This window comes from Carcharodon carcharias, chromosome 11, assembly GCF_017639515.1.
Source record: "Carcharodon carcharias isolate sCarCar2 chromosome 11, sCarCar2.pri, whole genome shotgun sequence".
NCBI lineage: Eukaryota > Metazoa > Chordata > Chondrichthyes > Lamniformes > Lamnidae > Carcharodon > Carcharodon carcharias.
In genome coordinates this window covers 24,012,146-24,037,962 of record NC_054477.1, presented here as the reverse complement: position 1 = coordinate 24,037,962, position 25,817 = coordinate 24,012,146, and the positions used below count along the sequence as shown (strand labels likewise).

Genomic DNA, 25,817 nt, shown 5'->3' with positions numbered 1-25,817 from the left:
GGAAATGTTACAAAAAGTCCTTGGTAGGCTCCACATCCTGGGGTGGATGGAATCCTTGTACCAAATGCTTTTTCACAGCTATTCATTGTGGTTTTGTGAAATGTTAATATCACTTATGCAGACAGTGCTAACAAACTCAAATTGTGACTTTAAAAAATGCATCAAGAATTTTAACTGGGTTCTTTACCTCACCTGCAGTGGGCGCTGGAGAAGCTGCTAACTTTGCTGCATATGCCTTTGCTCCAGCCACATTAGTGACCCCGTTGGGAGCTCTTAGTGTCCTTGTCAGGTAAGAATATTAATGCTGGGCATCAGAAAGAAAAGATATAACAAATCTTTGTATAAAATATGACCCCAGTCGATATAATACCAAATTACAACTTGTAGTATTTTCATATGGATTCTCCTCTCTGTGGAGGTTTTGCATCTCCTTCAAAGCAGGGTACAAATTAAAAACTATCTCTGCAGAGAAACCTGGCAAATCTGAGTTTAGGACCAGACTGGATGCTGATCCACACCTGTACAGGCTGGAAATGTCCATGCTTCTTGAGTACACAGGACACAAGAGGTTGATAAATTGTGGATGGGATTTAATAGTTTTTAACACGTTGGAGCATGTGCACACAGTGACTGAGTGTCCACAGCAAACGAAAACCACTTGTCTGTGATTATTCACAAAAGACTGACTGTATCCAGTCAGTGTGAAGCTGTTAATGGACTCAATTAAGTATTGATATGTACATAAAAGGCATCTGGTTATAGGTACAAACAAAACTCTTTTAAATTCATTGGTTGGACTACATTTGCATGCATCAATTTTGGAAGAAACAACAATTTTTCCCCTCTTGCACCTCATTTTTATATTTATGCAACGTACTAGACGCCTGTCATCTGGCAAAACAAGAGAGAACTCCACAGTTGTCGCACAAGCTAACATGGAAGTGGGTCAAGGAATGGGCAGGTTCTTGCTTGTTGATGTCTACTGTCTTGTAGTGCTAGGACAGTTCAATGTTGAATAATTATTGAACTTCAATTGTGATAAAATAACTGTGGCTACATGTAGTTTCTGTCTACCTTAATATCTAATCTATTTCAAACATAATGTTTGCATTCTTTTATATGTTGGCTTTTTTTTTCCATAGTGCTGTTCTGTCATCTTACTTTCTGAACGAAAGACTTAACCTCCATGGCAAACTTGGTTGTTTTCTAAGTATTATCGGTTCTACTGTGATGGTAATACATGCACCGCAAGAGGAAGAGGTGGAAACCATACATGAAATGGCCATTAAACTTAAAGATCCAGGTATCACGTGTGCTTTCGCATTCTACTTCCTTTATACAGCATTAATTTAAATAAGGCACAACCTTGGCTCAGTGAATAGCACTCCTGCATCTGAGACAAAGTTGTGGGCCAGTGCCTTGAGTACAAAATTTAGGCTGACACTGCCAGTGCAGTACAGAGGGAGAGCTGTACGGGCAGAGTTGCCAACTTTCAGATGAGTCATTAAACCAAAATGCTGCCTGTGCTCTCTTATAGTTTGAAGATAGCGAGAGTTCTCCTGGTGTCCTGGCCAAAATGTTAACCTGTAACCAACACCACCAAAAACAGATTAGCTGGCAGTTTATCTCATTTAGATCTATGGGACCTTCCTGTGAGCAAGTTAGCCTTCTGTCTTCCTTACATTGCAACTTTGGCAGTGTTTACAATTCATAACTATTTAATTGGCTGCTAAGCACTTTTAGTCCTGGGGTTGTGAAAAATATTGTAGAAATGGGAATTATTTTTTTCTTAAATCTATCCTTCTAAACAAGAAAAAATCAAAAGTGAGGAGATGGAGAATTAAAAAAATCTTTTCTGTACTGTCTCAAAGTTTTTAAAAATTTTCTATTTTGACACTTCAATAAATTGATTTTAATTCTCTTGATCTGCCATAATTTTTCTTATAACACTGATTTATAATGGAGTTTGTCTTATGAGGACTGATAAATCTCATTGATTCGCCTCTGGAGAAATAAGAACAGATTGTTACATTTCAGTTATACAACAACAACTGGTATTTATGTAGTACCATTAACATAGTAAAATGTCCAAAGGTGCTTCACAGCATTATGAGACATCAGTTATCAGACAAGTTTGTCAGTAAACCACATAAAGTGGCATTAGGATAGGTGATCAAAAGCTTGGTTAAAGAGGCAGAGTTTAAAGAGCATCTTGAAAGAAGAAGCGAGAGTTTTAGGGAGGGAATTCCTGAACTTAGGGGCTGGGCAGCTGATGGCACAGCTGCTAATAGAGGAGCGACGGAAATTAGGAATGCACAAGAGGGCAGAAATGGAGGAATGCTGAATTTTTGAAAGGTTGTGGGGCTGAAAGAAGTTAGAGATAGTGAGCCAAGGCCATGGAGGGATTAATATACAAGGATGAGAATTTTAAAATTGACATATTGCTATACCAGGAGCCACTTAGCACAAGTAATAGGTGAACGGAACTTAGTATGAGTCAGGATACAAACAGCAGAGTTTTTGATACGCTTAGCCCTCAACTCTCATCTTTCTCTTGTTTCTTTTCTACCTCCCCCCATGGTCTCTCTGATCTCATTCTATCCGTGTGACCCTGTTCCCGCTAAACTGCTGATAACCAATTTCTGTTCATAGCCCTCATACTAGCTGATAATGTTAACTATTTTGGCTGCTATTACACCCCTATCTTTTTCAAATCTGTGGTCGTCACCCTCATTTTCATAAATCCTACCTGCAACCCCACCATGCTTGAAAATTATCACCCAATCCCCAACCTCACTATCCTTTCTTTGAATTGTCGCCTCCCAAATCAGTACCCATCATTCCCACAACTTCATGTTTGAAATTATCCTCAGTTTTCTGAGCCTGCCAGGGCAGTGAAACAGCCCTTATAAATGTTGACATCTTATGTGTTTGTGGTGCACTATTCTTCCTTATCCTTCCCGATTTGTCTGTAGCCTTTGACATGGCTGAAGAGCCATCCTCCTTCAAACCACCTCCGTTGTTCAATTGAGTGGACTGTCCTCACCTATTATTATTTATCTAATCATAGTCTGAGAACCTCCTGCAGTGGCTTCCCTTCACAGTCCTGTTACTTTGGAATCTTGCAAGGATTTATTCATGGCCCCTCCTATTTCTCATCAACATGTAGCCCCTCAGCATGATTGTCCACTAACACAATGTCAGATTCCACATGTGCACTGAGGACAATCAGCCCTTCCTCACCACCATCTCTCTCAACTCCTGTGCTACATCTGTTTTGACATACTGCTTGATCAACATATTGGAATAATAGAAATTTCCTCTAGTTAAATATTGGGAACGCCAATTGCCCTCTGTCATCACTGAAGACACCATTCCCTAGCCATCAATTCCACATCTTTGCCTCTCAGCTGAATCCATCTGTTCGCAATCTTGGTGTCTTCTTTGACCGAGCTGAGCTTCTGACACCATATACTTCCCACCAAGGCTGTCTATTTCCACCTTTGTAATATTGCTTGTCCTAGCCCCCCTTCATCTCATCTACTATTGAAGTTTTCAACCATGCCCACGTTAGTTCCAGACTTGACCATGTTCATTCAGCTGGCCTTCCACCCTCTGTAAATTTCATGAAGAGATATTAATGTCTATAAAGTTGTTGGAATTTTTTTGTTAAATAGAGTCTTTATCTACATGTTTGTGTATGTCTCAATTGGATTAAAGCTAGGTAGTCTGGGTGCTTTGATGTATAGTAGTTTGAGATGTTAATTAGATAAACATTAAGGAGGATAGAAGGTAAAGTGTAAATTTGCAATTGTTGAATAAAACATTCAAGAGTGGGAGTAAAATCTTGCATCTAGCTAGGAGATGCCAAGCAATGTGTTTATTTTTTTTCAGCTTACTAATAAAATTGGTGGAATGAAAGGATATTGTTAGGAGAGGAAAAATTAAAAACCTCGTTACATTCGAAGGAAAAGCTAGGTATAAACAGAAAAGAGTTTGTGCGTGTAAGGCAGATGCATTTAAGATCTAACCAGCCTGTAAGTCTCCAACTGTGTCTGCAAAGGAACCTCATTTTGAATTTTTATGGTCAAATGTGCTTTGCCTGGTGTCTTGTTTAAAGTCTTTGGGTATTGTTGCCTTGGTGAAGATTTACCTGGGAGTGATTAATTTGATGACTTATTTAAAAGTTATTATGGTAGTAATTTGTAGACATGTGTATGTATTTAAACTGTTAAATTAATAAATGTTTAATTTAGTTTGATATTTAAAAATAGCTCGAGATTCAGTGGTCTTATTCCTGAATTCAGAGCTGCATCTCAAACATATTGAAAATATAGGTTATGACAGTTCAAGTTTCCCTCTGGGATTTAAACAACTCAGCCTTTACCAACTGTGTCATAACAGTAAACTTACAAAATGATTACAATTCCACAAAGCTTATTTTTTCCACTTCCATTAAATGCTATTCTGTAGGATACTTAGAACATACTGATAACATTGAGGCAATAAAGCAACAAGACTCAGTATTGTCAGTGAGAAAGAAGAGGGAATAAAGAGCAGGCTGCCTGTTCACCTACGCTCAAAACTGAGGAATTCTACAATAGTTCATGTTAATGCTATACAGAGAAAAAACAAAAAATTTAATTCTCTGAACAGCTTTTTTTCTCTTTCAGGTTTTGTGGTGTTCGCAACTTTTGTCATCATTGTTTCTCTGATTCTTATTTTTGTTGTCGGACCCCGTCATGGGCAGACGAATATCCTGGTTTACATAACCATCTGTTCTGTCATCGGTGCCCTCTCTGTCTCCTGTGTGAAAGGCCTTGGTATTGCTATTAAGGAACTGTTTGGCGGGAAGCCTGTACTTACCTATTCTCTGTCATGGATCCTTCTGCTAAGCCTTATAGCTTGTGTAAGCACTCAAATTAACTACTTGAACAAGGCACTGGATATTTTCAACACATCTTTAGTGACTCCCATTTATTATGTGTTCTTCACTACATCTGTTTTGACATGTTCTGCTATTCTTTTTAAAGAATGGTATCATATGGACAATGATGACATCATTGGCACATTGAGTGGCTTCTTCACCATCATAGTGGGCATCTTCTTGTTGCATGCCTTTAAAGATATCAATTTAACACTGGCAACTTTGCCTGTGTTCATGAGAAAGGAGGAGAAGGGATTTACTGCCAATGGGAGTGTACATTATGAGCGGTTAGACCACAATGTGGAAAACGAAAGCTGCACCGAGAATTCGGACATGCACTCCTCTGAAATGGTCTCCTCCAGAAGAAATGGAAATATGATCACCATGTGAGATTCGGATAACAAAATGTTAATGGATAAAGGAAAGACACTGTGCTGTCTATAGTATCTCTACTGTCATAGTTACCAGAATTGAGCTGCTTGTAAAAGGTCATCGATGTTGGTGACTTCACATATTGTAAAGGAGAGTCTCTAGGGACAATCATTTTTCCATCAGTGTGATTGGGATGGACCAAGGGTTATTAAACTGCATTTTTATTTGCCTTATTTTTCATGGCTCATTTTTTAAACATCTTTTAAATGATGCATTGTGGTTTACATGGTTGAAATAACCATGGGGGAAGAAATCACCATGTAACAACACACATGCCGACTCATTATTTTAAATATTTTTTGAAAACAATAATGTACTTTATGCACTGAGGGTTTTAATTTTAAATGTTTGAAATAAAATTCTTTTGGATTCACTTTTTCTTAGTATATTTACAGTATATTAGCAAGATAAAGTGGAAAGAAATATTCAGGTAGAGTTCCACAAATTGAAATTACAGATATTTGCTGTGGTTTTGTTGTTTAAAATAAACCTTTGCCCATAAGTGGGTTTATTCAAGCCAACTAGCACATTTAAGTTACATTAATGAAGAAAAGGATAAATTTGGCCACATGAGCACAATGTATCATTTTATTCTGGCCTTTTTAATTACACTGATCTTAATATGGTGCCTTCCTTACACTTCTATTCTTCCTAATTCTATGTCCTTCAATTTACTCTCTAGGTCTGCTTCTCAATATTTAGGAGTAACATATACTTCTTAGTATTCATTGACCTACTCAGTTGAAGGAGTTGTCTTGTCTGATTGGAGTTTGTTGATGTTAGGCCAGCTATGGTGGTAACTTAACTGACCACCAATTACCCAAGTCCAGGGAGGAAGTGGAGGGAAAGGAGGTTCAGTAACCCCAGCTGGGAAGTGTGTATAAAAAGGCGTAGGTTATAATGGGATCAAGCTCAATTATGCTTGATGACACAGTTTGATATTTTGTATAAGAGAATCTTACAGCCTGAAAGGAGGCCATTCATACATGACAACTATTCACTTAGTTCCAATCCTCCACCCTTTTAAAAGCTCCTAGGGATTCTTTTTCCAGAACTCTCATGTATGGCTTTCCATGCCCTAATGATCCTCTACTTAAAAAAAAATCCCAAACTTTCCTTGTGTTCTTTTAGTGATGATCTACGGTTATGATTCAGTATAGTTTTTTTCCCCCCTTCCACTTTTGAACACCAGTCTGAATTGCTGTTAATCATTTCTGTTCAAATAAGTACAGCCTGATTTCCTAATCTCCCTAGATCTTCGGTATTAAAATGAGATTTACTCATCAGTTGAGTATAGCAACAATTGCTAAAAAAGTGATATACTGTCAAAGCTTTTTGTCTTGCACTCATCAGGACTATTTGCAAGAATACCAATAGTAAAGGGAACAACAATTTATACTGCATGAGAGTGTTGATTGATTGGTAGAGGCATTGCCATGGAGAATGCATCAGGGAATAGTTGTTCCCCCAAGCTTTTGTTTAATTGAAAAAGGCACAATGTGTGGACATGCGTCTTCTGTCTATGAAGGACAGGGCCCTTTGTGTGAATATATGTAGCTCCTAGCATGTGTAAGTGAGCCACACTAGAAGGCCAAGTGATCTTAAATTGGCTTTCATTGAGGAATGAAAAATTGCACTGTAGTTTTGTAAAAAAAACTTTCAGATAGACCATAGCGACCTCTTCCAGTTTAAACCAGTGGAATAAATGTTGTTTCCACCTCATTCAGATTATCAAACATCACCCACAAGTTGTGTTTATATACAATCTCTGGAATATTTTAATTGTTTTATTAGCATCCATTTGCAGTTAGAACAAATGTATTGGAAAAAAATTGCATCTTTGTGGAGCAACCTATTTTGTACAGCAACAATGCTCATGTTTCAATGCTTTACTATCAATAATGATAATGCCATTCTCAATAACTGTATTATGGGGTATAAGGCAGTGTAAGCATATTAATTATCACCTGAACTATATACAAACATTCTCCAGTTGTGATTTGATAGTGTTCATGTTGCCTCATATTTTGACTGTTTAGTTTCTGTCCCAACACATTCAATAGAAAATATTTTAAAATCAGTGTATGCTCCCTGGAGTATAATTTTATTACAAGAGATGTGAAGAGGAGCATAATACTACTAAGAGATTTTTTAAGCTAATCAATGTTTATGCCACAATCCAACTTGGACATTCTAATATTTCAGCTGATTAAACATACACCATGAGTAGAACAGGTGTGCAAATACTTGATCAATGCATGTCATCATGGGCAACAAATTGAGTCTTTTTTTTGGGTGGATAGAGCTGTCAATAAATATTTTCTAGATGAACTTCCAGAAGGCATGTCATAAGGCCCTGCACAAGAGATTAGCAAAAAAACAGAACATGTAGAATTGGATGTAACCTTGTGACATGAGTCACTAATTGGCTGAGAGGTAGTTAAGAAGAAGGATAAAGGTAATTGGTGTTCCCTAGAGATCAGTACTCCATTCCACAGATTTTCACCATATAATTAATAACTTGGGTGAAGAAAGAGGGTATTATATATCCAGGTGTGCAGAAAATTAGGAAGCATAACGTGTGGATGGGAACAGAAAGTTACAAAGGGCCACTAAGTGAGCTTCCATTTAGGGAAGTGGGAATCTACTTTGAAAATACATATTTGAATATTTCGCTATGCTGTGACTAGAGGCTGTTGGAGCAAAAGGATTTAGAAATCCATGTACACTAATCACCGAAACCTAATAAATGGGTAAACAAAGTAATTAAAAGAGCTAATGGAATATTGACCTAAACAAAGCTGGAATTAAATGATAATAAAGTAATGCTTCAGAACCTTGGTCACATTCCATTTGGAGTACTGCATTCAATTCGAGTACCAAACCTCGGGAAAGATGTTTTGACATAAGTAGAGTACAGCTTAGAGTTAACTAAATGATTTCAGGGCTTCAAGGGTTAAAACCTTTGTTTGAAAAGCAATTTTAAGATTGCCAGCAAGAGTTAGTTGATACCTGAAACCCCCTCTCCTGAAAATGATTGATTGTGGGGTTATTTTAAAGTTTTCAAGACAGAGATTGAAAGCTCAGCTCTGGAGAAGTCATATGGACTCAAAATGGTAATTATTTCTCTCTCCATAGACGCTGTCGGAATTGCTGAGTTTTTCCAGCATTTTGTGTTCTTATTTCAGATTTCCAGCATCTGCAGTATTTTGCTTTTATATTGATGGAGTATTGAAAAACAAATCAGTAAACACAAATCAGCCATGATAACGGATCTAGAGGGCTGAACAGCCCACTTCTGTTCCCTTCTCATAATCACCCCATAGGCAATGGTGCTCCATCACTCAAAATCGATACAACGAAGTTTGGAGAGAGCTTTTTAAGCAGGCTGGCAGATAAACCCTAAATTAGATCACCAAGGCAACAAACTTGGTCTATGGCCCACAAAAATTAAAACTTAAATATACAAGTTAGAACATAGCTTTCAGTTTAGGATGTAGATATGATTCCAAGCCATTTTGATTAGAAATCTGCTGAGAGCAAGGATTCAAAATGAAATGAATTGATAGTTTTAAACCATGTTTATTCTTTTATAATTATTTCATAGCATCACTAGCAAAGCCAACATTTGTTGCTCATCCCTAATTGTCCAAGGAGGTGTTGATAAGCTACCTCTTGAACTGCTGCAGTCCATTTGGTGTAGGGACACCCACAGTGCAGTTAGGAAGGCACAAATTATATCAAACTGCTTATAATGGTTCTCTCCTGGGACATGAGACACATTATTAGGATAAAGGGAATTTTAATGTTCAAACTGACTACTGGTAGGATTATGAAACAGGTCAGATTCATGTCTAGAACTTGGCTTGGTTCATAAGAGAAATCAATCATTTGATGATAAGGCTTCACTTGGGGAGAAAACAAAATTCAGCAGAGTTCAAAACAAGAGATTGTTAGGTGAAATAGGCTGAAATGTTTGAGTGAGGCTATAAGGCTCTATATAAATAAAAGTCGTTTCAATTTTTACTCCTTCACTAGCTCTTAATTTTCGCAATGGCTTGAGAGAAAATTGAATTAACCTTGTGACAAATAGAACAAGTCCTTTCCCTACAATATGAACAGTATACATTTCTAAATGATTGCCAAGAATGTTTACTATTATTGATTTCTACCCTCATAAGAGGCAACATTTTAACCAGTGAATAACTGCATTCATTTCCCTCCCTTGAAAACACTGGTTTACTCTCGGGTATGGTTGAAAAGACATCAGGAGCCCTTGGTCTCGCAGTCTAGTCACAATTCCTATTCTTCATGTGTAAGCTAAGGTAGTGAGGGTCCACTGACTATTTGATGAGGGCTACTCAACCAAAGCTAATCCTGACCTGATCTCCATACACGTGCAGTTTCCAATAGATGGTCACTAGATAGTGAGCAGGAGTCAGAACCTAAGCTGGACTTTCTCCCTCCATAGCCATGAACACTGAGATAAGCTGTAATACCACAACTGCTGAGATTAGCACTGACCACAGACCTGGGATATTCCTGTATGGTTCAGTATCACACCAGGCAGAAGCCACTGGAGGAACTGAACAATTGCACTTGTGATTGAAGTCTAAAAGTGAAAAGAAAGTAGAAGAAACATAAAAATTCAATGCTGAAATATTTATTTCTTCCATATAAACTGGCAAACATTTCAAACAAAGTCAGAGTTCATTTTTAAGTTTTTGCAACTATAAATTGTGGAAAAGCTTACTATAAATGAATTGCGCTAGGAAAAAATTGGAACAAAAATATTATTGGAATAGAGTAGAAAAATGGCATCTTTTAGTACAGCACCAGTAAATGATGAGTGCAGGCAGGTGTAGTAAAATATATAGATTTGGAAAAAAAATGTTAATCTTTTTATAACAATGGCAATACAAAAGTCACATTCTGATTACATTAAATTTATGAAATCTTTGCAACTAAATTTATTCTAAAAAATAGCCAGTTTTTTTTAAAATCCCTTTTAGGTATTTATTGCTGGTAGTGTTTGATGGCAGAAACATCAGTAAAAAACTCAACCACAGCAAACCGTGCACTGACCTCCTAAAAATAAAAGAATCACCCAGCAGTTTAAATGCTTAATCTCTAACATTCCCCATCATTAAAACGTAGGGAATCAATCATTTTGTTACTCAGGCACTCAGAACATTAAAGTTATGATTATTAGGACTACAAATATCCCTGGATTGCCTGAACTGTCCCGAGTGTTCAATTTCTTTTTATGAGCTTGCCAGTGACTGATGAATAGGTGGCTGGAAACAGCGGACATGTTCCACAGGTACATTCTCGCCGTCGCCTGACTTCAGATACTTGTTCAAGATAGCAAAGATCTCATCGTTGAGAATTTGGAATTTGCGAATCCTGTCAACCATTTTCTTTAAAGGCTGTAAGTTTGGAAAGAAACACACTCGATAATTTAGTTTAACTTAACATGCTGATTTAGAAAATTATTTAAAGAAACCCATCTCCTAAATTTTTCCCACGTGCTTATTCAATCTTTACAGATTCCTTCAGCAGGAAGAATGGCTCAGGCCACCAAACCTACCATGACTACCATTTAACACTACTTCTCAATTGGTTACTTAGAGATTTTTGTTGCAGGATTGATGGTTTTTCTCACCCCTCTCCTGTTGTGAAATATTTCACTATTAGGATGGGTTACATCTCGCAGTAAAATGACCATGGAACAATTCCCCACCTCTCTAATTAGTTAATATGTGGGTTATCCAATACTAGCGTAATTACTTCATACGGATATAACGATGGCCAGATCAAATTCATGTAAACTCTTTCAAGGTTAGCATACCACATTTTTGAGGACATCGTCTTTCCCATCATGCTTCTGAACTTTCAGCAGATGATAACAGAAGTCAAGGACATCAAATCGACGTTGCTGTCCAAGCAGTGTTATGATCATACAGCCAGCCCAGTGTAGTCCATCTCCAAAGCACTGCCTGTGTGATTTAAAGACAAGGTTAATGCCAAGTAGCACCATGAGTTTGAACGGTTTGAGATTAATCCGATTCATTTTCAAAACTGAAAGACCTAACTTAATGTAAGTTAATGAGATCTGCACGCCTCCCCCCACACCAACCCATATATATCAAGAAGCTACCTCAGTAGGACAGCGTGTTTGAACAATGAGAGCCTGGGGTGTATTGACCAGGAAGGTTCCATCCCTGGTCTGTGCTCAGTTAGCCAATCTCAGCTGGGCAACTGGCCTCAGCACCTTAGGGCAGAGTGGGAGAAGTAGCAGCCAGGGTTTCTACTCACTGTGCAGGAATCCTATTGGATCTGTGCATGGGAAAATTGGGTTAGATCAGGCATAGGCTCTGGCAACGGTGCCCACTGCTAACAGACACTGTTAATGCCAACAGGTGAACATGGGGTGCAGGCAATAGAGAATGACTAATGCTCATAGAACCGTTGTAAGGAGTTATCAAGAGAGGTGAGAAAATTGGTGATATCCAATGGAAATTGAGACCAAAAAAAATCAGAAAAATCACCACTGTTCATATTATTTCTTTTGGAATCTTTGCTTCTGACGTCTTGAGGGAAATATTGGAGTTCATTTACTCAGCACAATCTAGTTGATGCTTTATATCAATTTAATAAAAAAAGTGTTTATAATAAAACAACTTCTAAATGCACTGCTTTGTAACAATTTTATCAAAACTAAAAAATTGCATAATATATTTCTTCTTCAGAAACTGAGTTACCGGTTTCATGAGTCAAATCTGATAGATTTTAAAAATTATTTTAGTGTCAGTTACTCCCATAAGTGGAGTTCACATTCCCCACGAGCTGGAATACATCACTGCTGCCCAATATCTAGTTAAACAGCAGAGCGTCTCATTGTGTACTGCATACTATAACTAAGTGCGGTCCTTTGCCTTTACAGCAGCAGGGGTGAGGAACACATCAGTGGGAGAAGGTACACTTTTAAACTAACTAATTATTTGGCATAGAATCCATGAAGGGACATAAAATAGTTTTACTAGTGGCATCTGGGGGAGGGGGTGGGGAGAGGAACCAGTTACATCCCAAAAAACAAGGGGTACAAGGCTCCGTAAAAATGAGGCCAGTCAACCTAGGCCACTTCTATCTTTGTTCCTATAACTTCCTGGATAAAACCAAAGCATGGTGCCACTTATCCACTCCTAAACTTTTCCAGTTTTCTCACGTTCCTTCCCTACACCATGGGACCTTCAGTTAAGTAGAAAAACACACAGCATTGATCAAGTGTGCGTCTGGGTCTCCTGTCTGTTCACTTACTCTGTGAGGGTTTGCTGCATCAGGATGATTAGGAAGCTGTAAGTTAAAATAGAAAGGCACTTACTCTACAGTGAATTCATGTGCTCCCACTGGAATACAGTATACAAACTGCATGGCACTCCAGAGCCTGTGAAATTCCACACACTCATCCACATGCATTACTCCATTACTCGGAAGAGGTCCTCGCCATATGGGATCATCCAGGAATTGCCGGATTCGTGTCAGAATCACTTCAAACATGGAGAGTCCACAACAGAGTCGCTCCTTTGTCAGCAGGTCCCCTTCTCTTGCAATAGCAACTTGCTGGTTATGGGAGATGGAAAGAAAAAATCCAGGTTTGTGATTCTTATGAAACCTGAAACATTACATTTTCCTCCTCTCAGACAGACCATCTTAATATCCTATTTTTACGTCAATGAGTCAAATGGAATATACAAGATGTTTTTTAAGAAATCACTGACTTACTAACAATTACTGGTACACGATGATTTTAAATACCACTGCCTGATTTCTCATGGTCTTGTTCACAATTAATTCCAGGATATTGCCGGAGTTGGGTGATTGGGTAGAAGCAAGGAGGTGCTGTACAGTCCTGGTGAATGGAGCTTTGTGAAGGAGATGCACAGACACAGCAAAATGTTTGCAAGTACTTATTTAATTGACATGGAAACTTCAAGCCAATCAGAAAAATACAGATGTTTTGTGCTACAGACTTACTTAAACTGTGATGCATGGAAAGATAAATTAGCAGATCTTCCATGGTGTTACTCAGACTAGGTCAGAGGGCATAAAAACAGAAAGTGCTGGAAGAGGCGTCATATTGGACTTGAATCATTAACTCTGGTTCTCTCTCCACAGATCCTGCCAGACCAGTTGAGTTTTTCCAGCACTTTTTTTTATTTCAGATCTCCAACACCTGCAGTATTTTGCTTTTAAAGTCAGAGGGCATGCTGTTTTAATGATGACAGCAGAAATATTCCACAAACCTAATGCACTATTCTGTCACCACAGTCAAGCTGTGTGAAACTGGCATGTCTACTCAAGTCACAAACTCCTTTTGTTATAGCTACATTCTGAAATCAATTGGAAGATAACTATTGGGGAGGGTTCTCTTTGGCTTTGCAATAGCTAAAATCCCATTATTGATAAACGTGACAAAAATATGCATGCATTACAGTTCTTTTTACCATATACAAACAGATATAACATGGTGATTTCCCTTGTCGCTGCTAACAGATAGTCTGTGGTCTGAAGCACAAATGCTCTGAATCACCCTTTAAGGCACTTATCAGGTACTTTATCTAGGGAAGTGATACAAATTGATTCCAAGGTCAAGTGGAGGTTAATTGTCCAAAGTTTCCCTAGATTGTTAACTGTGCTCACTGGATATCACTCCTTCCTGCCTCAAGAGTCAGAAGGCTGTGGATTATGATCTCACTCTAGGAACATGGACACCAAATATAGGCTGACACTTTAATGCAGTATCGAATGCTGCAGCGCCAGAGTATCCGTCTTTCAGATGCAACATTAAACCAAAGCCCGCCCGCCCTCTCAAGTGGACAATAAAGGTCCCATGTCACGACTCAACAAAGAACAGAGGATTTCTCCCCAGTGTCCGAGTCAATATTTATCCTTCAACCAACACCACAAGAACAAATTATCTAATCATTATCACATTGCTATTTGTGGGACCTTGCTGTGCACAAATTGCCTGTAGCACAACTGTCACTACTGCATTTCAAAAGTACTTAACTAGCTGTAAAGTGCTTTGAGTCGCCCCATGGTCACAAAAGGCTCGATAAAAATGCAAGTTCTTCATTAGCTCTAGGTTATCCATAGGTCAGGGAAATCGGAAGAAAATAACTGGGTTATTTCTGTTTAAGAAAAAACATTCAATTGCAATTTGCTGGGGTTTAGTAGAGTTCAATGTCTCCAGCAAGCCAGACAACTCCACATTTTTACATAAACTGATAATTTCCCAAGGTGCTGCTCAGAGTAAAAGCAAAGGATCCCTGTTTTGTAACTTGTTTAAAAAAAAACTCATTCTGCAGATGAGCAAGCCTGAGTAAGGCTTTAAATCTATTGAGTCTAAATTTTGTTAAGCACGCACCGAGTGAGGTTCTGTGCAAGTTAACTTAAAGGCTAGAAACGTGGTTGGAAAGTTTTTCAGTACATTTCAAACAAATGTTTTTGTTTTTTTTAAATTCAAGTATGACACACAAATTTACACTAGACACAGTGCGACATCTGAAGTGTAAGGAAAGAACTGCAGGAATTGTTTAATGCTACTAGTTGCTCCCACTCAGTGCTGTTCACTATCAGTTTCATGACGTACTTTTATACAATGGCTGTGTCATGCAGAATTCCGCTGTTGAAAAGTGAAATTATACCCCTTTAAACTGATCAAATCTAGCCATTGTTAAGCGAATAGTGGATAACGTAGAATTAAATTGCTGCCAAATTTCAGGTCTCAAACCTAACCACTGATTTGCAAGGTCACTCAGAGGTTAGAAATGTTAGTGTCTGTGCCAAATTAGCACATCTTCATTTCCTTGAGCACTTGAAGACACAGAACTTTCAATACGGTAAACAAGTGTATGTCAGATGTACTTTTTATATGAAAAAAGTATTAGTAAATGATATCAGACAAGGTCCTTCAATTTAAAAATGAAAATTTTGTTTTAAAGCAAACATCACACACTTAGCTGGCTGAGTAGAATAGATAAAAGTCTAAAAGTCCGTATCCATTAACATTGCTAAAAGTGCCTCCACTTGAAGCACTCTATTTGCCTCAGGCCTAGGATTTACCCCCAATTAAACTGAGGGGCAGAATCCAGACTATTAAAGGGCAACACAAAATGTGCAAATAAAATGAATCTTGGTGAGGCAATGTTGATTTAAATGTAAGTGGGTCCTCTCACCAGGCATTAATTAGATGAAGTGCACAGTAATGATGTCTTCAACATGAAGAGTTTGCAACACAGACTTGACAATCAGATATAGCTTGTAGTTACTTGACAAAGCAACTCATGTTTTAGTAGTTGTGAGAGTCTATATAGATATTTGTTTTAGCTGTATCAAAGCAATAAACTTAATGAGTATTACACTGGTTGAAGAGACCTTTGAATATTTTAATTACTATAGAAGCATGAGTGGATAACAGTGAAGTTCCAACAGGGTATTATCATTAACAGAAATTACCTGAGGTGTTCCAAGGCGCTCTATCAGTGGAACAAGGTGAAGTGCAGCGTATTTCGCTTCCAGTCTCTTCATCTTTGTGTCCAGTCTCTCACCCTCTGATAAATTAAATATATGTTTGTAACTAATGTAAACATAAATATAAAAAATTACTCAACACATGAAGCCTGCCGTATTTCATGTCTTATTCCTTGCAATTAGGTGCTCTGTGCTCAAAACTAATCTTATTAAGTGCACATTAAACCACTGTCGGCACTGGAGTGCTGCTTTGGGGCTGCACTAGAGTGCTTCAGTTGGAGTTTGGTGAGAGGGGGAGTTTGCTGAAGAGGGAAGGAGGGATCCTTTCATTTTCTACCTTTCCTCAATAAGAAGAGCGGCGGCCTTGGTTCAGTAGGACCTGGTAACTATTATGTCCTTAATATTCTCTAAACTAGAGGAAGTAAAAGTAAAGGGAGCAATTTAAGGGTAAGTCACGACAAGGCAGCTTGGCCAAGTGGAATGCTCCTCCTGTGCAATGTGGGAAGTCAGGAACACTTCCAGTGTCCAGAGCGACCATGTGTGCATGATGCAGATGCAGCTACTCAAAATCCGTGTTTTGGAGCTCAAGCTGGGGCTGAAGCCACTGTGTAGCATCTGCAAGAATGAGATCTTCGTGGACAGCATACACAGTGAGGTGGTCACACTGTAGGTAAAAAGTGCACAGGCAGAAAGGAAACGACCGCCAGAGTAAAAGCACTAGGCAGGTAGTGCAGGAGTCCCCTGGGTCTATCTCCCTCTCCAGCAGGTTTTCTGTTTTGGACATTGCTGGGGGAAATGGTTTCCTAGTGGAATGCAGGAAGAGCCAAATTTGTGGCACCACAAATGGCTCAGCTGCACAGATTGGGTGGAAAAAAGAATGGGAGAGCAATAGTGATAGGAGTTTCTATCAAAAGGGCAACAAGGGCTAGCAGCAAATAAGGCCATAGTACAAAAAAATGTTAAAACGATAATTCTAAAGGCATGAATGCATGGAGTATTTGCAATAAGGTAGACGAATTAGCAATGCAAACAGATGTAAACGGGTATGATATGATTGTGATTACGGAGACATGGCTGCAGGTGACCAAGGCTGGGAACTGAACATCCAAGGGTGCTCGATATTTAGGATGGACAGGCAAAAAGAAAAAGGAAATGGCATGAGGTTGTTAGTTAAGGGTGAAATCATTGCGACAGAAAACATAGATGTAGAATCAGTCCGGATGGAGCTAAGAAGCAACAAGGTGCAGAAAACATTAGTGGAAGTTGTCTGTAGGCCTCCAAACAGTAGTGATACAATAGGGGACTGCAATAAACAGGAAACTAGAGATGCATGTAACAAGGGTGGTACAGTAATCATGGGTGACTTTAATCTACCTATAGAATGGGCAAACCAAATTAGCAATAATACTGTGGCAGATTAATTCCTGGAGTATGTATGAAATGATTATTTAGACCAACATGTCGAGGAACTGACTAGGGAACAGGCTATCCTAGATTTGGTACTGTGCAATGAGAAGGGGTTAATGAATAATCATGTGCGGGGTCCTTTAGGAAATACTGACCATAACATGCTGGAATTCTTCATTAGGATGGAACGTGAAATAGTCCTCGATCTGAAACTAATGTCCTAAATCTAAAAGGAAACTATGAAGGTATGAGGTGTGAATTGGCTAAGATAGATTGGGGAACTTCACTAAAAGGTGGATAGGCAAAGGCTAATATTTCAAACAAGAATGTATGCAAGAGTTATACATTCCTTTCTGGCACAAACATGTAACAGGAAATGCAGCCCAACCATGGCTAACAAAAGAAATTAGGGATAGTATTGGATCCAAAGAGGAATCATATTAAGCTGCTAGAAAAAGTAGCAAGCCTGAGGATTGGGAACAGTTTAGAATTCAGCAAAGGAGGACCAAGAGATTGATTAGAAGGGGAAAAATAGAGTATGAGAGTAAGCTTGCAAGGAACATAAAAACGGACTGTAAAAGCTTCTATAAGTATGGTAAAAAGAAAAAAAAAGGTTAGTGAAGACAAATGTAGGTCCCTTACAGTCCAAAACAGGAGAATTTACAATTGAGAACAAGGAAATTGCAGTGCAAGTAAACAACTAATTGTGTTCACAGAGGGAGACACAAATAACTCTCTAGAAATGCAAGGGAATCAAGAGTCTAGTGAGGAGGAGGAATTGAAGGAAATTAGTATTGCTAAAACAATAGTGCTGGAGAAAATAATTGGATTGAAAGCCGATAAATCCCCAGGAGCCGATAATCTACTAAAGGAGGTGGCCATGGAAATAGTGGATGCACTGGTTGTCATCTTTCAAAATTCTGTAGATTCTGAAACAGTCTCGGCAGATTGGAGAGTGGCATAATGTAACCCCATTATTTAAAAAAGGAGAGGGAAAACAGTGAACTACAGACCGGTTAGCCTAACATTAGCAGTAGGGAAAATGTTAGTCAATTATAAAGGATGTGATAACAGGGCACTTGGAAAATATCAATGGTATTAGACAAAGTCAACATGGATTTATGAAAGGAAAATCATGTTTGACAAACCTACTGGAGGTTTTTGAGCCTGCAACAAGCAGAAAAGATAAGGGAGAACCAGTGGATGCAGTGTATTAGGATTTTCAGAAAGCTTTTGATCAAGTCCCACATAAGAGGTTAGTGTGCAAAATTATAGCAGATGGGATGTGGGTAATATACTGGCATGGACTGTGAATTGGTTAGCAGAGAGGAAACAAAGTAGGAATAAACAGGGTTTTTTTGGAATGGCAGGCGGTGACTAGTGGGGTACTGCAGGCATCAGTGCTTGGGCCCCTGCTATTCACAATATATATCAATTATTTGGATGAGGACACCAAATGTAATATTTCCAAGTTTGCTGATGACACGAAACTTGGTGGGAATGTGAACGATGAGGGTGTTAAGAGGCTTCAAGGAGATTTTGACAGGTTGAGTGAGTGGGCAAATACATGGCAGATGCAGTATAATATGGATGAGTGTGAAGTTATCCACTTTGGTAGGAAAAACAGAATGGCAGAGTACTGGGTGTTCTTGTAAACCAATCACTGAAAGCAAGCATGCAGGTACATAAAGCAATTAAGGCAGCAAATGATATGTTGGCCTTCATCACGAGAGGACTGGAGTACAGGAACAAGGCTCTCTTACTGCATTTGTACAGAACCTTGGTGAGACCACACCTGGAGTATTGTGTGCAGTGGTCTCCTTATCAACAAAAGGATATACTTGTTATAGAGGGAGTGCAGTGAGGGTTCACCAGACTGATTCCTGGGATGGCAGGATTGCTGTATGAGGAGAAATTGGGCCGACCAGGGCTGTACTCACTGGAGTTTAGAAGAATGAGGGGACATCTCATTGAAAAGTATAGAATTCTGATAGGGATGGGCAGACTGGATTCAGGGATGATGTTTCCTCTGGCTGGGGTGTCTAAAACAAGTGGTCACAGTCTCAGGATAAAGGTAGACCATTTAGGACTGAGATGAGGAGAAACGTATTCACTCAGAGGGTGGTGAACCTAGGGAATTCTCTGCCACAGAGGCTGTGGAGGCCAAGTCACGGAATATATTTAAGGAGGAAATAGATTTCTGGACTCTAAAGACATCAAGGGGTATAGGGAGAGCTTGGGAGTACAGCATTGAGATAGAGAATCAGCCATGATCATACTGAATGGCGGAGGGGCCAAGTGGCGTACTTCCGCTCCTATTTTCTATGTAGCATATGATGATCACTATTAAGTGAATTACTTAAATTTACTCCAAGTTGATATTTTTATTGCATCTGTTTCACATGCACAATCTTTCACTCACACAGAATGCACACTTATTTAAAATAAACATGAAAGGCAGGCAAAGAGAGAGCTACCCAATCCAATCTGTTGATCCAGAGCAGAGACGTTCTGAGAGAAATGGAAGTGTGACATCACAGGAAAATAAATGTGATTATCTGTTTCATATACCAAAAGTGAGTTGGTCCACTAGAGAGTGAGAATCAGAATTAATAATGGAAAATGAGGAAATGGCAGATGAATTGAACAGATATTTAAATAACATCCCAGAAATAACTGTGAATCAGGAGGTGAAAGAGAGGTACTTAAAACAATACAATCACCAGGAAAAGGGTATTGAGAAAACTATTAGAACTAAAAGCTGACGACTCCATAGTTCCTGATGGACTTCATCCTAGGGCTTAAAAGAAGTGGCTGCTGAGATAGTAGATGCATCGGTTTTAATTTTCTAAAATTCCCTAGATTCTGGAAAGATCCCATCAGATTAGAAAATAGAGAATGTGATTCTCTATTCAAGAAAGAAAGGAGACAGAGAGCAGGAAACTACAGGCCAGTTAGTTTAACATCTATCACAGGGAAATTGCTGGAATCTATTATTAAGGAGGTTATAGCAGGGCACTTAAGAAAATCTAAATGTAACCAAGCAAAGTCAACATGGTTTTGTGAAAGGGCAGAGAATTCAATAATAATTTACTGGAACAAAAACAGAAGATTTTCCTTTTCCCACCTATTTCCATTATAAAAAAAAATTTTAAAAAACCCCACTAGAGCTATACCTTGAGTGCCCTACCATCCATTATTAATTAGCACATTCGTTTAGATAATATCACCAACTTTAACTTTAACACCTATGTGTTCTTTTGTTCTATTGTCATTGACATCTTTTGATGATCTGCTTCTATCACTGCTTGTTTGTCCCTACAACCACACCACCACCCCCCCCTCCACCTCTCTGTCTCTCTATCTCTCCACCCCCCACACACACACCTTAAACCAGCTTATATTTCAACTCTTTCTTGGACTCGAACTCAAGTTCTGTCGAAGGGTCATGAGGACTCGAAATGTCAACTCTTTTCTTCTCCGCCGATGCTGCCAGACCTGCTGAGTTTTTCCAGGTAATTCTGCTTTTGTTTTGGATTTCCAGCATCCGCAGTTTTTTTGTTTTTATAATAATTTACTGGAGTTCTTTGAAGAAGTAACAAGAAACGTGGATGAAGGGGAACCTGTGGATGTGCTGCACTTAGATTTCTAGAGGGCATTTGACAAGGCGGAATATAATGTGGGAAAATGTGAACTTGTTCACTTCACTTTGGCAGGAAGACTAGAAAAGCAGCACACTATTTAATTGCAGAGACACTGCAGAATTTGGAGGTACAGAGGGACCTAGGTATCCTGGTACACGAATCAGGAAAAGTTAGCATGCAGGTGCAGCATGATTAGGAAGGCAAATAGAATGTTGTTGTTTATGTTAAGGGGAATGGAATATAAAAGTAGTGATGTTTTGCTAGAGTTGTACAGGATAGAAACCACATCTAGGGTACTTCATACAGTTTTGGTCTCTTTATTTAAGAAGGGATATAAATGTGTTAGATGTCTTAGAGAAGGTTCACTCAACTGATACCTGGGATCGGTGGGGTGGGGTTATCGCTGGCAAGGGGGTTATTTTCTGAGGAAAGATTGGACAGGCTGGGCCTGTACTCACTGGAGTTTAGAAGATTAAAAGGTGATCTTATTGAAACATGATCCTTATGGGACTTCTCCGGGTGGAAGCTGCAAGGATGTTTCCCCTTGTAGGAGAGACTAGAACTGGGGGGCACAATTTAAAAATAAGGGGTCTCCCATTTAAGACAGAGATGAGAAGAAATTTTTTCTCTGAGGGTCATGAACCTATGGAACTTTCTTCCCTGGAGAGCGATGTAGGCAGAGTCAATGAATACTTTAAAGGCAGAGATAGTTAGATTCTTGACTAACAATGGAGTCAAAGGTTATCGAGTTGAGGCCATAATCAGATTAGCCATGATCTTACTGAATGGCGCAGCAGGCTCAAGGGGCCAAATAGCTTACACCTGCTCCTAATTCGTATAAACACACAGCACTTCATTTTAGCAAGGACTGAGCAAAAATCCAGGATAATAGAACTCTTCCACACAGAAAATTCTTGCAAGATTAATTTTCCGTAACTCAATCAAGACTATTGAAGGAAAGCAAGCAGGAATTTGTTAAAGGCAAATTGTGCTTAACTAACTTGGTTGAGTTTTTTTGATATCAGGTGGTTGATGAGGATAACATGTTTGATGTGGTGTAAATGGATTTCCAAAAAGCATGTGATAAAGTGTCATATAATTGGCTTGTCAGCAAAGCTGAATCCGTTGGAATAAGTGGGGCAGTGGTAGTAGGGATACAAAGTTGGCTGAGTGACATGAAACAGAGAGTAATGGTGTAATAATCTACCTTGCAGAGGCTGAATACTGACGCATCCTCCTGGACCAAGACCCTAAGAAGCCGCTAGGACTTGAAAAGAAATATATTCCACATGGTCAGTGGCCTCATCTCCTCGGTGACCTTCCCTCCATAGCTTCCTACCTTAGTTTCCCAACCTTGTACAGCTTGCTTTTACTTCCTTCCAAAGATCCATAAACAGGACTGTTATGGTGGACCTATCATTTCAGCCTGACACTGCCCCACTGAATTGATCTCTTCCTACCTTGATTCCATTTTTTCTCCCCTTGTTCTGTCTCTCCCTACCTACATCCATGACTCTTCTGATGCCTTCCAGCACTTTAAAATTTTCCATTTTCCTGACCCTAACTGCCTCCTCTTCACCATGGACGTCTAATCTTTCTACACCTCCATCCACCACCAGGACGGGCTCAGGGTTCTCCACTTCTTCCTTAAATGGAGGCCCAACTAGTTTCCATTGACCACCACCCTCCTCCGTCTGGCTGAACTTGTTCTCTCATTGAACAATTTCTCCTTTAATTAATCTCACCTCCTCCAAATAAAAGGTGTTGCAATGAGTACCCATATGGATCTTCACTATGCCTGCCTTTTTATGGAATAAGTGGAATATTCCTTTTCCAGTCCTAGATGGGCCCCGTCCCTCAACTCTTTTTTCCTATCCACTGATAGCTGTATCAATGCTGTGTGCTGTTCTCTCCCTGAATTTCAAAACTTGTTCAACCTTGTTTCCAATTTCCACCCTTCTTACAGTTTCACATGGTCCATCTCCGGCTTCTCCTTCCCCTTCCTTGACTTCTCTGTCTCTAGTTTTGGCGACACACAGCAAGCAATGATCTGTTTTGAGTAGCCATTTTCCCTCAGGACAGCTCTGATGCACTCTATTCCAACATCAAGATTGCAAAGTGAGTAAATGCTTCATGCCCTATTTATGAGATTGCCAATAAGGCCTATCTTGTAGTGCATGGAGCTTTAGCTGTCCCAACGTGTATATTCAGCAGTAAAGATAGGCTTGCAGTCGGCAGCCGTAGAGAACATTTACCGAATTTCTCAACTAACATGTAGAGGAAAGGGAGCTTGTTAAGACTGCTCTATTTCAAAGGGATGGAGTACATTAAGATGTGTAAGGAAATTCTTCAATGCAGCTGCTGATTCTAATAGCATCTACGTATTGGAAATATGCAAGGGGTAGGTGGTTAGGTGTCATTTATTCGAAAACACGTTTCTCTTGGAAACGGAAGAAAATGTTAGCGAGGGCTGGGCTTGGAGGGGGTCCCATGGCAACACCATCTGTTTGGACATACCTAGTGTCATCAAAGCTGAATTCAATTGCATGAGTTGCAACTCAAACTAAGGTGCAAAGATATCCACGGGATAATGGCTATCTCGATCAGATCATTGCTCGCTCATGAATGGGCCAAAAGCCACCACTTTCAGACCAGAATAGTGCCCAGTATAACTCAAATTTTGAAGTATCTCAAAAGTCTGAACAACAGGTGAAGCTAACGGTTTCATGCTGCTACTATGCAGTGGCAATATGAGTAACATTTTCCACGAACAGGATGCTGGCATCAAGCCAAAAAGACTAACTGCCTATCACACAAATAAGTAATGTGGTATATGAATTTCAGTGCCAGTGTGATGCCAGGTATATAGGCCATATGTACCAATGACTGGCAGACCGTATCAAACAACACATCACTTCGGTTGCTCGCAATAGGCAGAGTACTGACTGTATTCAACCAACCAGTTCTTGCAAAACTCAGAACATAATATCTAATGGTAGAATGGGCAGCATTCGCTGAGCAATCCTGAGTGTGCTAAATACACTAACAACCAATTTAAGATTATCAGTTGGACTCGCCATGTAGCTCACTTATGCTTGCTAGAGACTATATGCATTCATATGCAGGGGCCTATCCTGTGCAGGCAGAAGGAATATGTCCAGCCACCACCTTTTTTGAATAAACAAAAGTTCCCTGGTGCATTTGCTATGGCAAGGTCTCGACCAATCAAAGCTGACTTGCCAACCAATCAGCACCTCTTTTCTCATGTAATCTAAATTGGTCCTGTTGAAATTTGGCATTCTTGCCTCTGTCCTGATGAGCGCAAGAGGAAAAGCTTCAACAACAGGTCTCTTTCTTCAGCAATTACTCAAGTTCTATACTTCCAAGTGACTATTTTTACATTTCTGATAGCAGTGACTAGAAAATCTCACTGGGTAGCAAATAATTGGTGCTCTCAGCAATTACCTTTGACATGGATTCTTGGCAAAATATTCTGGAATGGTGCTGCATGTAGTAGGTCACATACTTCCTCTAGAGACTGAAGAGAAAAGACAAATTCAGGCAACAATTTCAAAGTGGAGCAGAAAACCGTACAAAAATTTGCTATTGTATTACAAATAAAAAACTAATGAAATAATTAATGATTGTGATAATTGCCTGATTCTTAACTAATTACATTCAGTAGCAGGTTTGTGCTAGAGGGCATGAGCTGTTAATTAAGCAATGAGCATGTGAGCTTGGTTCACAAGGATTCCTCTTCCCTGGATGGCACAGCTTCCTACAAAGGGCAGAGTTGAGGTGCTTTCATACCAACGGGTGATGGGAAAATTGGATTATTCAATAGTAACTTCCAAAAAAAGAGGTACACTGTATATTAGAAATTTGTAGAGCTATGGGGAAAGAGCATGGGCTGGAACTAATTGGATAATTCTTCAATCAATAATTCTCATAAATCATGGGCTCAAACAACAACAAATGTGCTGTATCATTCTATAATATCATTCAATAGTTGCAAATTAATAAAGCTATACTCATTCTGACTTTGCAAGGACTGAAAAGCAACTTATTTTAAATGCTGTGTAAAAAAATTCAACATCCAATGGTTTTAATAAACAAATTTATAGAGGACATAAATCAATTTTTAAAAATTTATTCACGGGATGTGCGCTTGACTGGCTGGGCCAGCATTTATTGCCCATCCTTAATTGCCCTTGAGAAGGTAGTGGTGAGCTGCCTTCTTGAACCGTTGCATTCCATGTGGTGTAGGTACACCCACATGTGCTGTGAGGAAGGGAGCTCCAGGATTTTGACCCAGTGACAGTGAAGGAATGGTGATATATTTCCAAGTCAGGATGGTGAGTGACTTGGAGGGGAACTTCCAGATAGTGATATTCCCATCTATCTGCTGCCCTCGTCCTTCTAGATGGTGGTGGTCATGGGTTTGGAAGGTGCTGTCAAAGGTGCCTTGCTGAATTCCTACAGTGTATCTTGAAAGTGGTACACACTGCTGCTACTGTGCGCTGGTGGTGGAGGGAATGAATGCTTATGAATGTGGTGCCAATCAAGCAGGCTGCTTTGTCCTGGATGGTGTCAAGCTTCTTGAGTGCTGTGGGAGCTGCACTCTTCCAGGAAAGTAGGGAGTATTCCATCACACCCCTGACTTGTGCCTTGTAGATGGTTGACAGACTTTAGGGAGTCAGGTGGTGAGTTACTCACCACACGACTCCTAGCCTCTGACCTGTTCTTGTAGCCCCAGTATTTATGTGGCCAATCCAGGTCAGTTTCTGGTCAATGGTAACCCCCAGGATGTTGATAGTAGGGGATTCAGTGACGAAAATGCCATTGAACATCGAGGGGCGATGGTTGGATTC

The 25,817-nt window shown here is 39.4% G+C and overlaps 2 protein-coding genes across 5 annotated transcripts in view; one reads left to right on the top strand and one right to left on the bottom strand.

The window, feature by feature from the left end:
* The window catches only part of nipa2 (NIPA magnesium transporter 2), a 43,249-nt gene extending 37,516 nt beyond the window's left edge, over positions 1–5,733 (top strand). For both annotated transcript variants that reach the window (XM_041198768.1, XM_041198767.1), the window contains exons 5-7: positions 199–289; positions 1,143–1,303; positions 4,674–5,733. In XM_041198768.1, the coding sequence (XP_041054702.1) occupies positions 199–289; positions 1,143–1,303; positions 4,674–5,317 (896 nt within the window). In that variant the 3' untranslated portion in view covers positions 5,318–5,733. The remainder of the gene's footprint in view (positions 1–198; positions 290–1,142; positions 1,304–4,673) is intronic.
* A 4,273-nt stretch (positions 5,734–10,006) lies between these two features.
* The window catches only part of cyfip1 (cytoplasmic FMR1 interacting protein 1), a 229,254-nt gene continuing 213,443 nt past the window's right edge, over positions 10,007–25,817 (bottom strand). For all 3 annotated transcript variants that reach the window (XM_041198917.1, XM_041198916.1, XM_041198915.1), the window contains exons 27-31: positions 24,412–24,484; positions 15,881–15,975; positions 12,744–12,982; positions 11,211–11,358; positions 10,007–10,788 (exon numbers count right to left, since the gene is read on the bottom strand). In XM_041198917.1, coding sequence (XP_041054851.1) covers positions 10,624–10,788; positions 11,211–11,358; positions 12,744–12,982; positions 15,881–15,975; positions 24,412–24,484 — 720 coding nt within the window. In that variant the 3' untranslated portion in view covers positions 10,007–10,623. The remainder of the gene's footprint in view (positions 10,789–11,210; positions 11,359–12,743; positions 12,983–15,880; positions 15,976–24,411; positions 24,485–25,817) is intronic.